At 43.3% G+C, this 15,727-nt stretch overlaps 3 protein-coding genes across 4 annotated transcripts; 1 reads left to right on the forward strand and 2 right to left on the reverse strand.

Annotated features, from left to right (window-relative positions):
* The first annotated feature begins 1,949 nt into the window (after positions 1 to 1,949).
* knop1 (lysine-rich nucleolar protein 1) lies at positions 1,950 to 5,367 on the forward strand. Of its 2 annotated transcripts, XM_060860550.1 has the most exons (5): positions 1,978 to 2,025; positions 3,416 to 3,563; positions 3,716 to 4,431; positions 4,624 to 4,671; positions 4,950 to 5,367. In XM_060860550.1, exons 3-5 carry the CDS (start codon positions 3,736 to 3,738, stop codon positions 5,259 to 5,261), a joined length of 1,056 nt encoding a protein of 351 aa, XP_060716533.1. In that variant the 5' UTR covers positions 1,978 to 2,025; positions 3,416 to 3,563; positions 3,716 to 3,735; the 3' UTR covers positions 5,262 to 5,367. The 2 variants fall into 2 exon arrangements, with proteins under 2 accessions (XP_060716534.1, XP_060716533.1); XM_060860551.1 differs by lacking the exon at positions 3,416 to 3,563 and having other exon boundaries at positions 1,950 to 2,025.
* Positions 5,368 to 5,419: 52 nt separating this feature from the next.
* exosc1 (exosome component 1) lies at positions 5,420 to 11,830 on the reverse strand. The gene is made up of 8 exons (XM_060860570.1): positions 11,733 to 11,830; positions 10,236 to 10,351; positions 9,983 to 10,057; positions 9,428 to 9,516; positions 8,376 to 8,409; positions 8,201 to 8,251; positions 8,033 to 8,117; positions 5,420 to 5,944 (listed from the first exon to the last, which is right to left on the reverse strand). The coding sequence occupies exons 1-8, from the start codon at positions 11,758 to 11,760 to the stop codon at positions 5,838 to 5,840; spliced, it is 585 nt and encodes a 194-aa protein (XP_060716553.1). The 5' UTR covers positions 11,761 to 11,830; the 3' UTR covers positions 5,420 to 5,837.
* Positions 11,831 to 13,356: 1,526 nt separating this feature from the next.
* Positions 13,357 to 15,727, reverse strand: pgam1b (phosphoglycerate mutase 1b). The gene is given in 6 exon segments (XM_060859873.1): positions 13,357 to 13,954; positions 14,259 to 14,305; positions 14,307 to 14,413; positions 14,789 to 14,949; positions 14,952 to 15,011; positions 15,724 to 15,727. Coding segments are annotated over 6 exon segments (621 nt in total). The 3' UTR covers positions 13,357 to 13,712.

The raw sequence follows: 15,727 nt of genomic DNA on the forward strand, positions 1-15,727 counted from the left end.
TGTGTTTATATAAAGCACTATTTGGGATGAAGTTTACCGACAACACTTCAGTCAGTAATCACGATAATAATGTCACATCGTTTAAATCCAAGCCTTTGTTTTTATCTTGTTTAAAATCAGCTCCTTAACTCCTCACACGGGGATGAAGACAATCAGAAAATGTGACCGTTTCCTGACTCCAGCGTAACTTTCTGTTGCTGTTTCTGTTGTATTGTTTCTTTAGTCCTCACACGGGTTACTGAAGACTTGTGTGAGAGTTTAAGGCTGTAGTCCAGATAAAGGCTGAAGTGAGAGTCACAGTGGAGAGTTTGTGTGGTTTGGGTTTGTTTTGCTATTCAGGGATGTGTTTCTGTGCACTTTAAAACATGATGCTGTACTAATGCATACTTTCATTCATTTCCAGCCTTGATGTTGAATAGTTTCTCTCTCTCTCTCTCTCTCTCTCTCTCTCTCTCTCTCTCTCTCTTCGAAGTGAATTATTTTCTATCTTTTCAAACGGTTTGGCTTTTTGTTTTTCTTTTGTAACTATTTTGTGAGCAGTGTTGAGATTTAGGCTTATTTTCTAGTACGAGTAACTGAATAATATGAGTAGCACTTTAAATAGACGAAGGGTCGTAACGTTGTCCGTGCTTTCGTTTTTTAACAAACACATTTGTTTAATGGCCAGTCGGTGTTAGTGGTGTAATTCCTGCACGCTTTGGTATAAAACTTATGAAGATTTGTTCTGGATCCTGAAAGCGGTTTGATTTCGTCTGCCGAAGGAATCACAGGATCATCTCCACCTTCACCTCTTCCTCTTCTTCTTCATCACCTCCAGGATCCCCCCCCTTCTCCATTGGTTTATACGTGTTACAGACACGATCGTTCCTTTCGAACTCTGGACTGTTCCATTTCATGTCACGGTGGGGGTGGATGGTGTGGAGGACGGACTGGGTTTTTGACGTGGACAGAAGTTAATGGTTGCACACGTGTTAACGTTCCTACAGTTCAGTCGTGCTAAGATACAATATGGTGCAGTTTAATTGATTTCAATGTCTCCTCTGACAATAAAGCTAACCATGGCACTCAAACGCTCTCTGTCTTTCTTATAAAGTTGAGTTAAAGGTTTAAAGTTCATATAGTTTATACAGTCAGAAATGTACATACATCTTTGGAGTATTTTGGACATCAAGAATATTTTTTTAAAATGTTTTAACACGAATCTAATTATTTTACAGTATCAGTACCGTATTTCCTATATTACACACACACACACACACACACACAGAGTTTCAAGAGCATTCTTCATGAGCTACTTATGAACAAATGTGCACATTGAAACACACCACATGAGGTCTTTAAGTGTTTAAACGTGTTGAAGGTCATGTGACTTTTCTGTAAAACGTTACATACAGAGTAGAAACCCAGAGATTTGACCTTGAAACTCAGAGATTTGACCTTGAATGTGGTTTTCATTTATATTGATATCATTCAGTCTCATGTTGATATGAATCATGAGATTTGGCTGGTTTTCTGTCTGATTTTATCTGGAAGAAGGAAGATGATGGTGAAATAATAATAATAATAATAATAATAACAATAATAATAATAATAATAATGAGACAGCTTCAGTAAAGTGTGTATCTACAACCTGGGGCCTAAATGTTGAGATGCTTTGCTTTTCTAATGTCTGTGAGAAATGATGTATTAAACTGAAGGTAATAATTACACAAGCTGCACTTTAATGAGCTGTAATTATAATAATTATACATTTCACCATCATCCCATTGTTTACATTTAACCTTTCATTCTTTTTTACACTTTAAACTTTGTAAAAAGTGAACATAGGTGTCTCTGGTCATTAATGACCAATTTAAAAAAACAGGATTAAATCTCAGGGAGGGAAAAAAAAAAGAATCAAACATTTTTATGCTAAAGATTTCTCTCGGGTTGTTGTTGCTACGGAGGAAGTTGATCTAAGCACTTCCGGGTTACTTCCGCGTTGTGCAGCGCGTGAGTATTTTCTCCTCAGCGTCTAAGCTTTAAGTAAGTAGCGTTTCTTTTATATTAAATGTGTGTTTTATATCTGTGTATTTATATAAATAATGCGGACACGCTGCGGCTAACATGTGAGCTAAAGTGTTTCTCTCACAGACGCAGTGTTGTTGTGTGGTGTGTGTGTGTTGGTGTGTGTGTATTGGTGTGTGTGTATTGGTGTGTGTGTTGGTGTGTATGTGTGTTGGTGTGTGTGTTGGTGTGTGTGTTGGTGTGTGTGTTGGTGTGTGTGTGTGTGTTGGTGTATGTGTGTTGGTGTGTGTGTGTGGTTGTGTGGTGTGTGTGGTTGTTGTGTGGTGTGTGTGTAGGTGTATGTGTGTGTTGGTGTGTGTGTGTTGGTGTGTGTGTGTTGGTGTGTGTGTGTTGGTGTATGTGTGTGTGTTGGTGTGTATGTGTGTTGGTGTGTGTGTGTGTGTGTGGTTGTTGTGTGGTGTGTGTGGTTGTTGTGTGGTGTGTGTTTAGGTGTATGTGTGTGTTGGTGTGTGTGTGTTGGTGTGTGTGTGTTGGTGTGTGTGTGTTGGTGTGTGTGTGTTGGTGTATGTGTGTGTGTTGGTGTGTATGTGTGTTGGTGTGTGTGTGTGGTTGTTGTGTGGTGTGTGTGGTTGTTGTGTGGTGTGTGTGTAGGTGTATGTGTGTGTTGGTGTGTGTGTTGGTGGGTGTGTGTGTTGGTGTATGTGTGTGTTGGTGTGTGTGTGTGGTTGTTGTGTGGTGTGTGTTGGTGTGTGTGTGTGGTTGGTGTGTGTGTGTGTGTGGTTGTTGTGTGGTGTGTGTTTTGGGGTGTCTGTGGTTGTTGTGTGGTGTGTTGTGTGTGTGGTTGTTGTGTGTGTGTGTGGTTGTTGTGTGTCTGTGGTTGTTGTGTGTGTTTTGGGGTGTCTGTGGTTGTTGTGTGGTGTGTTGTGTGTGTGTGGTTGTTGTGTGTGTGTGTGTTGTGTGTTGAACTGAACACTAAACACAAACCTGCAGGTCTTATTTCTGGTCTGTAATGAATGTAGACCACGTGGTGACTCACCTGCACATTTATAACACACACGTTCATTATATGTGTTACTGTAACTGGCCAAAAATGTACAAGATTCCCAGCTAAACACTAGCTGTGTGTGTGTGTGTGTGTGTGTGTGTGTGTGTGTGTGTGTGTGTGTGTCAGTAAGCTGCGTCAGACACAGAGCTTTACAGGATTCTGTCACCATCAGACTCGTGTGTGTGTGTGTGTGTGTGTCAGTAAGCTGCATCAGACTCATGTGTTTGTCTTCACCTCATGTGTTTGTCTTCATGAGTCTGATCACACAATTGTACAGAATGTCTTTAACTTTATAATTTCTCTTCACTGGAACTAAGAGACTCAGACACTGTTCCATCATGACAATGTCCCTGTACACAAAAGCAGCTCCATGAAGATCTCCATGGTGTGGAGGTGAAGATTGGAGTGAAGATCTCATGTGTCCTGCACTGAGCCCTGACTCTGACTCAACACCACTGAACACCTTCGGGATGAACTGGAACTGGAGTCTCATCAACATCCCAACATCAGAGTCTGATCTCACTGATGCTCTTGTAGCTGAATGATCACTAATCCACACACACACACACACACACACACACACACACACACACACTTGTAGCCGAATGATCACTTTGAAAAACTGTGAAATACTTTGAGTTTAATTACTTGTTGATTTTACAGGAAATCGGAGAGAAAGAGAGATGAAGGAAGGAGGTATAGAATCGAGGGATGTTGGAGTTCCAGAAAAGGATAGAAAGAAAAAGAAGACGAAGATAGCAAAAGAAGACAAAGAGAGCCAGGGAGGTATAGAAACTAGGGATGAAGGAGTTCTGGGGAAAAAGGGAAAGAAAAAGTTAAAGAAGGAGGAAAGAGAGGAAGAGCTGGAGGAGGATGAAGCTGAGGAGTGTCTGAGGGATGAGAGCGTTAATGTGAAGCAGAAGAAGAAGAAAAAGAACAAAAAGATGGAGGGGGAAGATGGAGCAGGTGAGAAAAAGAAGAAGCAGAAAGTAAAAGAGGACGAAGGAGACGAGGAGACGGAGGACGTTTGCGAAGAGAAAGAGTCCAAAAAGAAGAAATCGGAGAGGAACTCGGAGGAGAGCAGCTCAGGTAGCGTCAGAGAAGAAACGGTAGAGAAATCAGAGAAGAGGAAAAGAAAGAAGGAGAAGAGAGAAAGCGGAGAAGGAGACGAGACCATGGAAACCGAGCTGAACAGGGAGACGGAGAGAAAGAAGAAAAAGAAGACGAGTGGAGCGAGTGATGAACGAGAGTTGAACGCAGCACCGGGAGAAGAGCAGGAGGAGGATGAGGATGGAGGAGAAAAGACGAGGAAGAAAAAGAAGAAGCGAAAGGGAAAAGGAGACGATGAAATGGAGGAGGAGAGAGAGACGGAGGAAGACGTGAGTTTTTGAGTAACTGATTAATAAATGAAATGATTTAACAAAGCACCACTGTGGACACACACACACACACACACACTCTCTCTCTCTCTCTCTCACACACACACACACACACACTCACTCTCTCTCTCTCACACCCACGCTCTCTCACACACACACACACATCTGATTTATTACTGTGTGGTTTTCCAGGTGCAGACTTCTGCTTTAGAGAAGGATCAAGAACCACAATCCAATTCTGTACGTCTACACACACACACACACACACAGTTTTTAAGTTAAATCTGCAGTGCTAAAAAGGTGTTGCTATAGAAACCAAAACGCTAGAGAAACAATCTGAGACCTTCTGACTAAGAGAAATCTGAGGAAATAACGTCACACCTTTAACGTGTCTCAGTGCTAAAAATATGTTACCAAAAACGATAAAGAAAATGAATCAACACATTCTGACCAATCAGAATCCAGATGTGTAAAGATAGTGATATTTAACACGTGTGTGTGTGTGTGTGTGTGTATAGAGTTTCGGTCAGTGGGACACGGCGCAGTTCGACAGCTCGGAGCGGCAGCTAAAGTTCCTTCGGCTGATGGGGGGGTTAAAGAAAGGTGGCCAGGCGGCGGGGCAGAGCGGCGGACGCTTCAACATGGCTTTAGGGACCGAGGGCCAACAGAACCTGCAGCAAGGCCTTCTGGGAGAATTCGAGCGGGCACAGAACCGGAGGATGGACTTTCAGAACCGAGGGGCGGGGCTCGGGTTCTCCGCGTCGTCCGATAAAAAGTTTCATATCGACGTCAACGCTCGGAGTGAGAACTCCACACGCTTCGACGAGTGACACTGTGTGTGTGTGTGTGTGTGAGAGAGAGAGACTGAACTGTAACGTTATACATGAGAAACAAATGTTTTCTTTTTCCAGTGGAGATAAAAGCATGTAGATTTAACATCTCTCTCGTTTCTCTTCTGGGCTTCAACACACACACTCCATCAAACCACTGAGTTCTGCTTCACTTTATTCAGGCTGCTGTAAATTTAACACTTCTCTATGTACAGAAATAACACCGTGTAGAAAAGTACAGAAGACTTCAGAATAAAAACAAACACAGACGAGTGAAATCTGAGCGTGTGGTTAGCAGGTCATGTTCATTACAGAGAGCTGGAGAACACTGAAGGGATAAAAAAATATAATAAAGAACATGACTGCAGAAAGAGCCTGTGTGTGAGGGGAGGGGGCACATGAGGAAGAGGATGAAGCTAACAGGAGCGAGTCGGAGCGATGCTGTCTGACTGCACGCTCAGTAAACTTATTATAAGCTAAGATCGGCTCCAGGAATTCCAGCTGTGTGTGTGTGTGTGTGTGTGTGTGTGGATGAAGCTGTGTGTTCCGGGGGTAAAGGTCGGCTCTGGTGCTGCTTCACGCTTGCAGGTACTCCGGCTGCACTCGCGCCACCTTGCGGAACTCTTTATTGTGTGTTCGAGGACACTGCATCTCACACCAGCTGATGGGGACCATCTGTACTCCTGTAACACACACACACACACACACACAGTCTGATCTCTGTTACACAATCTCTAACACACACACAGTCTGATCTCTGTTAGACAATCTCTTACACACACAGTCTGATCTCTGTTAGACAATCTCTAACACACACACAGTCTGATCTCTGTTACACAATCTCTAACACACACAGTCTGATCTCTGTTACACAATCTCTAACACACACACAGTCTGATCTCTGTTAGACAATCTCTAACACACACACAGTCTGATCTCTGTTACACAATCTCTAACACACACACAGTCTGATCTCTGTTACACAATCTCTTACACACACACAGTCTGATCTCTGTTACACAATCTCTAACACACACACAGTCTGATCTCTGTTACACAATCTCTAACACACACACAGTCTGATCTCTGTTACACAATCTCTAACACACACACAGTCTGATCTCTGTCGCACAATCTCTTACACACACACAGTCTGATCTCTGTCGCACAATCTCTAACACACACACAGTCTGATCTCTGTTAGACAATCTCTAACACACACACAGTCTGATCTCTGTTACACAATCTCTAACACACACACAGTCTGATCTCTGTTAGACAGTCTCTTACACAGTCTGATCTCTGTTAGACAATCTCTTACACACACACACAGTCTGATCTCTGTTAGACAATCTCTTACACACACACAGTCTGATCTGTTACACAATCTCTAACACACACACAGTCTGATCTCTGTTACACAATCTCTTACACACACACAGTCTGATCTCTGTTAGACAATCTCTTACACACACACAGTCTGATCTCTGTCGCACAATCTCATACAAACACACAGTCTGATCTCGGTCACAATCTAACACACAGTCTGATCTCTGTCACAATCTAACACACAGTCTGATCTCTGTCGCACAATCTCATACAAACACACAGTCTGATCTCTGTCACAATCTAACACACAGTCTGATCTCTGTCACAATCTAACACACAGTCTGATCTCTGTTACACAATCTGACACACACAGTCTGATCTCTGTCACACAATCTGACACAAACACACACACAGTCTGATCTCTGTCTCACAATCTCTTACACACACACACCGTCTGATCTGTCACAATCTAACACAGTCTGATCTCTGTTACACAATCTGACACACACAGTCTGATCTCTGTCACACAATCTGACACAAACACACTCACACAGTCTGATCTCCGTTACACAATATGACACAAACACACACACAGTCTGATCTCCATTACACAATCTGACACAAACAAACAGTCTGATCTCTGTCACACAATCTGACACAAACACACACACACAGTCTGATCTCCGTTACACAATATGACACAAACACACACACAGTCTGATCTCCGTTACACAATCTGACACAAACACACACACACAGTCTGATCTCTGTCACACAATCTGACACAAACACACACATAGTCTGATCTCTGTCACACAATCTGACACAAACACACACATAGTCTGATCTCTGTCACACAATCTCTTACACAGGCTGTTAAACACTACTACCTAAAGCTCTACTAATGTGTACACACACACACACACACACACACACACACACACACACACACACAGATTATCTGAAACAGTTCTGAATAAAAGTCTCTGATGTGGAAGGTGTCACTGTAAATAAGTAGGAGTTTAGATGTGAGCAGCTACGACACCCGTGTTAACACAACCACACTGTTGTCTTGTTTCCTGTCTGACGAACACACTCGCCTCCTCGTGCCGATCGTTTGAAGTTAATAGATGAAAGAAATCTTAGTTATGAGGTTCTTACACTGGAGACTCCGTGTGTCCTGATGTGTAAATAAATATCTCCTTCAGACACAACAATCAAGCTGTTTTCTGTTGGGGTTTTTTAAGAGTTTGTAATCTGGTTCGTTTGCGGTACGAGATCCCGTGAGTTTGCCGTCGCTATAGAAACGATAAGAGATTATCATCAGGGCATTAACGTAAACACTTCTGCTGATCTACACAACGAACCAACGACTTCCATCCTATCAGAACCCGACGGCGCCGTAGCGTCGACGTCTGAATGGAGCGGGCGTGTCCACTCACCTGCCTCGCTGTGGGCCACGACCACGCCCAGCTCGTTCTCCGCCGTGGTCAGAAGGTAGTTCGACTGCACGTCACCCAGTGAGATCTGACCGAAGAGGTCAAGGGTCAACAACATCACAACATCAGACAATAGAACAAGCCCAGGCAGGTCACATGATTAAAGGATACCACTTTAGCGAGGACGATGTCACCGGGCCTGAAACTCTTATACGTCTCCACCTGCAGGGGGTAAATATTATTAGGTCAAAACAAAAACGAATAAATCCGTCGTTAAATTACAGCTCGGGTTAAATTTATTCGTCCATCTGAGCTGATTTAGTGATTCAACAGAAACCATCCTCACTTTGTCCTTTTCTGTCGCTCTCACGTCTTCTTTCCTACACAGAGATAGATAGAATCAGTTTACACTGCTGTACAGCTCCTGAAATGTGTGTGTGTGTGTGTGTGTGTGTGTGTGTGTATACACATTAGTAGAGCTCTAGGTAGTAGTGTTTAACAGCCTGGAAATAAGTTGGGAGAGAGAGAGAGAGATGGGTGTGTGTGTTTGTGTCAGAGATTGTGTAACAGAGATCAGATTGTGTGTGTATGTGTGTGTATGTGTGTGTATATATATGTGTTGTGTGTGTGTGTATATGTGTAGTGTGTGTGTATATATGTGTTGTGTGTATATATGTGTAGTGTGTGTGTGTATATGTGTAGTGTGTGTATATATATGTGTAGTGTGTGTGTATATGTGTGTAGTGTGTGTGTATATATGTGTTGTGTGTGTGTATGTGTATATATGTGTTGTGTGTGTATATATGTGTAGTGTGTGTATATGTGTATTGTATGTGTGTATATATATATATGCGTGTGTGTGTATATGTGTAGTGTGTGTGTATATATGTGTATTGTGTGTGTGTATATATATATATATATGTGTGCGTGTGTGTATATGTGTAGTGTGTGTGTGTATGTGTAGTGTGCGTGTATATATGTGTATTGTATGTGTATTGTGTGTATATATATATATATATATATATATATATATATATATATATATATATATATATATATGCGCGTGTGTGTGTGTATATGTATAGTGTGTGTATGTGTATTGTGTGTGTGTGTATATATGTGTATTGTGTGTGTGTGTATGTGTAGTGTGTATGTGTGTGTGTGTGTATGTGTATTGTGTGTGTGTATATATATATATATATGTGTGTGTGTGTGTGTAGTGTGTGTGTGTGTGTATGTGTAGTGTGTGTGTGTGTATTGTGTGTGTGTATGTGTATTGTGTGTGTGTGTATATATGTGTATTGTGTGTGTGTGTGTGTGTGTGTGTGTGTGTATATATATATATGTGTGTGTGTGTGTGTATATGTGTAGTGTGTGTGTGTGTATGTGTGTGTGTACCTGATGGTTCCTCTGAACCTGTCTTTAAGAGGAGTAGATCCCACATAGAGGATGTGCACTTTAGCAAACCGGGGGTTGATGCTAGTCACCTGGACACACAAACTCACACCATTAATAAAAACAGGACACACACACAGATGGTGCTAAAGCGTCGTCTCGCACTGTTACATAACATAAAAAAAGCGCCGGGTTTCAGATTCTCTGTTGCCATGACAACCCCTCAAGTCATTCACACCACTGTCATTAGAGGTTCGTGGGTTTTAAAGATTGTTCAAGAAAACGACATGCTCCCCCCCACCACCACCCCCCGCCCCGCTCTGGCCATGAGCCGGAGTCTAACACATCCTCAGCAGAAACAGATAACAGCTCAGATGAGTGCTGATTGGTTCTAATACTGAAATACTGCAGAAGGAATAAAACACAAACACAGCTGGGCAGATGTTTGTGTCGTCAGTAGGGTTTTATTTCTCAACCTGCATGAGGATTTTTCTGGAGTCCTGGATTCAGACTCTACAGACTGGAGACACACACACACACACACACACCCACCCCTACCTTACAGGTGACGATGGCTCCGACGTCAGGCAGAAGCTGTGCTTCTGTCTCTTTAACTACAGAAATCACCGGTAACTATGACGACAACAAACAGAAACAAAAAATTTGTTTAGATCTTTTACAATCTGAAAAAACTGAAGAGTTTCCACTGAAGATATGAAGAGTGTTAAAGTGGCCATGTCTGCTCAAACAAGACACACACACACACACACACACACACACAGCTGTGTCTCATTCTTGCTCAGGAATTTACCTCCTCGCCTTCGTTCCTCCTGAGCACGTAGCCGGCCAGCGAGGCGTAAATGGAACCGTGCCGCTGATAGGTGCCTGCTCCAGAGATGCAGTCCTCCACACTGCAAAGCCTTTCACCTGTAACACAAACACCAATGATATTTAATGACACACAATACAGACTGTATGATGACGTATACAGGATGACACAAGAGACAGTGCACACACACACACACACACACGTACACACACACATACAGATTTGTTTCTCTCTCTCTAAGAATTGCACATCTGTATTCACAGGCTCATAGGTATGTGACCCACCCCACCTTGTCCTCCCCCCCCCCCGAGCCCCACCCCTGCACGTCCTCTTCCAAGTTTCAGGTTTATTTGTATAGCGCTTTTTACAAGTGACGTCGTCTCAAAGCAGCTTTACAGAACATAAACATAGAACAGAAGGTTATTATAAAGAATAATATAAAAATTAATATAATACAAAATTCCAGATTAATATTAGATAGATTTAAATGTGTTTGTATTTATGCCCAATGAACAAGTCTGAGGTGACTCAGGTGACTGTGGGGAGGAAAAACTCCCTTATTAGATGGTAAAGGAAGGAACCTTGAGAGGAACCAGACTGAAGGGGAACCTCATCCTCATATGGGTGACACTGGGGGTGTGATTATAAATATACAGTCTGATAAATGTTGTAGAATTGACACATTACCCCCCCCCCCCCCGAGCCCCACCCCTGCACGTCCTCTTGCCCCCCCCCCCGAGCCCCACCCCTGCACGTCCTCTTGCCCCCCCCCCGAGCCCCACCCGAGCCCCACCCCTGCACGTCCTCTTGCCCCACCCTTGCCCCACCCCTGCACGTCCTCTTGCCCCACCCTTGCCCCACCCTTGCCCCACCCTTGCCCCACCCTTGCCCCACCCTTGCCCCACCCTTGCCCCAGTGTGTAAAATCCTGCCCTGTCCCTAACAGACACTGTGGTAGAAGAACGTGTTTAGACGCATCTCGTATGCACGTGACAGCTCACCTGGAACACAGTGAAAACACGGCGAACGGAATGTTTGGCTCGAGCGCAGTCACGCGCAGTCACGGGCGGTGGGCGGGGCTTCACACAACGAGCTCACTTTCCCGTGAAAACACAAGTTTTAACTCCACAGCAGCACCACGCCCCAAACCTCCCCCCACCCCCGTGCACGAACACAGCATGTGTAGCGAATAATCATCAGCGCATCGATGCCACAAACTTCTAATAAAAACTCGTTGTTTTAAACATTTTGACCTGAAAAAGTCACAATCCGTAGCGCGTGCGTGGTGCTGCGCGTGCGTGCTGCTGCTACTGCTAATGATTCAGTCACACGCCCTAAACTTCACTTTAAATGTACAGAAATAAAAACAAAACAACTCGTACAGCACCGGGACGTGTCAGTAAAACACCTGACCCACTATTCCAGCCGCTAAACGTAACGTTAAACACAGAAAATTGAAGTGTTTAAGACATTCACTTACCTGGAACACACAGCTTCATGGGCGACATGTTTTCAAGAAGAGTTCTGAGAGCTCTGATTGGCTGTTAGTCACAGAGCCACACTGATTTCTGATTGGTCGCCTGCGTGAACATGGAACGCTCCGGGCGCCATTTTTGTTGTGGATAAACAACACAGCTAAATATTTCCAGTGAACTTAATTGAGGGGATTAAATATGTGCCATCGAACAAATACAAACCACACAGGGATCAAATAAACATACAAATAAAGATAAAATAAATAAATAAATACATAAATACATAAATAAAAACAAGAAACAAGAGATATGTGATTTTGTAAATAACTACAGAAATAATAAATAGACAAACACATTAAGGCTCAAAAGAAAACCGAATCATATTTAAATACATGATTCTGTTATATCATTTACTTTATATACAGCCTTCTAGTATCTGGTACATCCTGGGGTATCAGCTATTGCCTGACACACACACACAGACACACACACACTCATACACGCACTCATACACACACTCTCACACACATTCATACACACACATATACCCACACAGACACACATATCCACACAGACACACACACTCACACACACATATACACACACCTACATACACACACACTCATACACACACACAGACCCATACAAACACACACATACCAGGCCTCCTTCTTCCGCTGCTCCTTGGTCCATTTCTGATTATCTGATGTATTTTCTAGATCTTTCCGTGTTGTTCAGGAGTCATCATGCTTAGTCTGAGCGATCTGAAACTACACAGCAAGCAGCCGTGCTCTGTGTATTCACTCCTTTCTCTCAGAGTCAGCATTCACCGTTTCAGCATCTTGTGTTACAGTGGCTTTTAAGTGGGATCGGATCAGTGACTCGGTGTCTGCGACTCGCTGGTTGTTCTTCCATGTAGCAATTGTAGAAGTTACCAACTCCACAAGACCTGCTGTTGTGGAGATGCTCTGACCAAGTCATCTAGACATCACAATACTTTATTTATTTATATTACTCATTTGCTGATCAGTGTATGTGTGCATGTAATTTCATGTTTTCGTCATTTCTGCCACATCCCCTTATGATTTTGACCCAGGATAAATCGCACACTATTATCATGTTACTAGTAATTGTAATATTTCTTTTTAGCAGATTTTATTAAGTGTTAACACACAAACTCGTGTAGCTTCACATCAGACCGAGTTGTTCAGTCAAGCAAAAAGAAAGAAAAAAATACACCGAGGCATCGTACAACACTTACTGACAGAGATGTCACATTTCTATAGAATATTTCAGGATGATGACATTTATGATGACATGTGTGGAGCAAACACACACACACACACACACACACACACACACACACACACACACACACACAGTCAAAAGCTGAGACAAAAGCAAGTCAGGAATGAAAACTTTTGGCCCCATGATTAACTTCAGTGGAGAATCTGTAAAACGATGGCTGCTCTGATTCTGTGTGTGTGTGTGTGTGTGTGTGTGTGTGTGTCTGCATGTGTGTGTATTTTAAGTGCCATCCTGTGGGCGTGAAATGCTCAGTGTGAGTCACGGTGCGATTTGGAACACGGCGCATTCAGATTCTTTTCTACAAAAGAGACACCACACACACACACACACACACACACACACACACACACACACACACACACACACACACACACACACACACACACAGGATTTATCCACTGCCCTGTCGTCCGTTAAGTGTTGCCTGGATACCGTTACCGTAGAGCTTCCACTGCTGAGCAAAGCCAAGTCTGTTCTATTGAAGCATGCTGAAAACACAGTGCTTTACATGCAGCAGGACGTCTCGGTTCACTCGGGGTTTCAACCATTTAATACTGTGGAGGAAAATTTTCTCCCGAATCTGAATAAATAATTTCTCATGTCAGACTCTGAGCCATGTGTGAAACCCAGATCACATTCTGTAAGGATTGTAATGACATGTTTGATAAATCTCCTTATCATCTCCTCCCACACTTCCACCTCTCTCTGTCTCTCTCTCTCTCTCTCTCTCTCTCTCTCTCCCTCTTCCTCTCCCTCTCCCTCTCTCCCTGAGCAGCCGCAGACTCCATGGCCTTGCGCATCGTCTCCTCATCCCTGTGGAACTGCATGGACTTCACAGGTTTCAGGTTCTTGTCCAGCTCGTACAGTGTGGGGATTCCTGTGGGAAGGTTCAGCTCCATGATAGCCTCCTCTGACATACCTGAACGAACACACACACACACACACAATAATAAAGGATTGAATTTTACAGAACATTCTCTCGATGACCCAGTGGACTCTTTTCTGTCACTCAGGTGCTAACAGTCAGACTGCCAGAAAGCAACTAACTAGCAATGCTACATATCCATCTGACTATTCAATTACCCGTGAGAAAAATATAAAAAATTGCTCACTGACAGAATCATTTCTCTATTCCTCCACTTTATTGTCCTGGAGTACACACTTCTCTGGGGTACTGAGTAAAGGCTTGAATGAGACACACGGTGTGATTTGGTGCGACTCACCATCCAGGTGCTTGACGTGGGCGGCGATGAGCACCCTCTTACCCTCTTGGGACGATCTCGTCGTTCCAGAAGGGCAGAGCACGGGCGACCGTGTCCTTCAGACTCTCGCACAACGGCAGCTGTTCCTCTGTCAGGTCGTTATAGCGACGGTCCTGTGGGAAAGCCACGGGCAGTGCTGTAAACCCTGGGCCTCGGGTAGGATTCCAGCCACGAGTTTATTAGCTTCTTGTGTTTCTAAGTGCTTATGTTTCTAAATATGTGATCGATATTATTCAGAAAATGATGTACAATCCAGCAGGGTGTGAAACAGAGTCATGTTCATTCCTATAGTCATGTTATAAAGTCTAAATAAACGGTTGAGCAGAAAGGGCATAAAGTGGATTCTAAAAAAATTGTAGATTTATAGAATGTAGAGTTTTTGTGCCTCTCTGCTGTGTTCTCTGCTCTCTACCTAATGATACGTATGTATAAGTGCTGTAAGATGAGACAGGCTACTCAGAATGCTCGAGACTCTGTGTGATGTTTAACCGGCTGATGCTGGAGTAGAACTCGGGCTCGGACTCCATGGAAGGTGGTGGGATGTCGTACGAGCACCTCATCTGCTCCTCCCCGTGCTTGGCCGTCGTCTCAGCCTTGTTTAACTCGGTCAGACCACCATAGTGCCGCTCATTCAGACGCCAGGTGCGATGCCCTCCAGCACCAACCACAGCGTCACCAGGGACGTATAGCACAAATCAAACTCATAACCTGCTTCTGTAGAGAGGAGAGGAAGACTGCTACATCCTACTGACACTTAAGCACCATTTTCTCACAACTAATCACAAAAGTATCTGATCAGATCCCACACATTTTATTTGTTTCAAAAATTAAAATTAAAAAAAATTAAGTCATTCAATGTCACAAATAGGGAAGTCGTGGCCTAATGGTTAGAGTGTCTAACTCCTAACCCTAAGGTTGTGGGTTCGAGTCTCGGGCCGGCAATACCACGACTGAGGTGCCCTTGAACAAGGCACCGAACCCCCCCAACTGCTTCCTGGGCGCCGCAGCATAAATGGCTGCCCACTGCTCCGGGTGTGTGTTCACGGTGTGTGTGTGTTCACTGCTGTGTGTGTGTGTGCAGTTTGGATGGGTTAAATGCGGAGAACAAATTCTGAGTACGGGTCACTGTACTTAGCCGTATGTCACCCTACTTAGCCGTATGTCACCGTACTTAGCCGTATGTCACCGTACTTAGCCGTATGTCACCATACTTAGCCATATGTCACGTCACTTCACTTTAAATTTTAAACCCATTCCCTAACAGGAAATCAGGAAATAAATTCATAAATCAACTGAAAAAATGATATATTTTAAAAATTGTACAGAATGTACATTTATCAGCTATTATCAGTTATTATTAAATACTTATTTATCTTAAATGTTGATTTTTATATTTGTTTATTGTGTTCCATTTTGACTTGTTTGCCCAT

Source organism: Tachysurus vachellii, chromosome 24 (assembly GCF_030014155.1).
Source record: "Tachysurus vachellii isolate PV-2020 chromosome 24, HZAU_Pvac_v1, whole genome shotgun sequence".
NCBI classification, from domain to species: domain Eukaryota; kingdom Metazoa; phylum Chordata; class Actinopteri; order Siluriformes; family Bagridae; genus Tachysurus; species Tachysurus vachellii.

What these genes read in the sequence shown, in the direction of transcription:
- knop1 (XM_060860551.1), top strand. Translation starts at nt 3,736, where the DNA reads ATGAAGGAAGGAGGTATAGAATCGAGGGATGTTGGAGTTCCAGAAAAG. An exon ending in AGAGAGAGACGGAGGAAGAC is followed by an intron (nt 4,432 to 4,623) that starts GTGAGTTTTTGA and finishes GTGGTTTTCCAG; the next exon opens with GTGCAGACTTCTGCTTTAGA. An exon ending in AAGAACCACAATCCAATTCT is followed by an intron (nt 4,672 to 4,949) that starts GTACGTCTACAC and finishes GTGTGTGTATAG; the next exon opens with AGTTTCGGTCAGTGGGACAC.
- exosc1 (XM_060860570.1), bottom strand. Translation starts at nt 11,760, where the DNA reads ATGTCGCCCATGAAGCTGTGTGTTCCAG. An exon ending in ACATCGTCCTCGCTAAAGTG is followed by an intron (nt 8,118 to 8,200) that starts GTATCCTTTAAT and finishes CTCTTCGGTCAG; the next exon opens with ATCTCACTGGGTGACGTGCA. An exon ending in CGTGGCCCACAGCGAGGCAG is followed by an intron (nt 5,945 to 8,032) that starts GTGAGTGGACAC and finishes TGTGTGTTACAG; the next exon opens with GAGTACAGATGGTCCCCATC.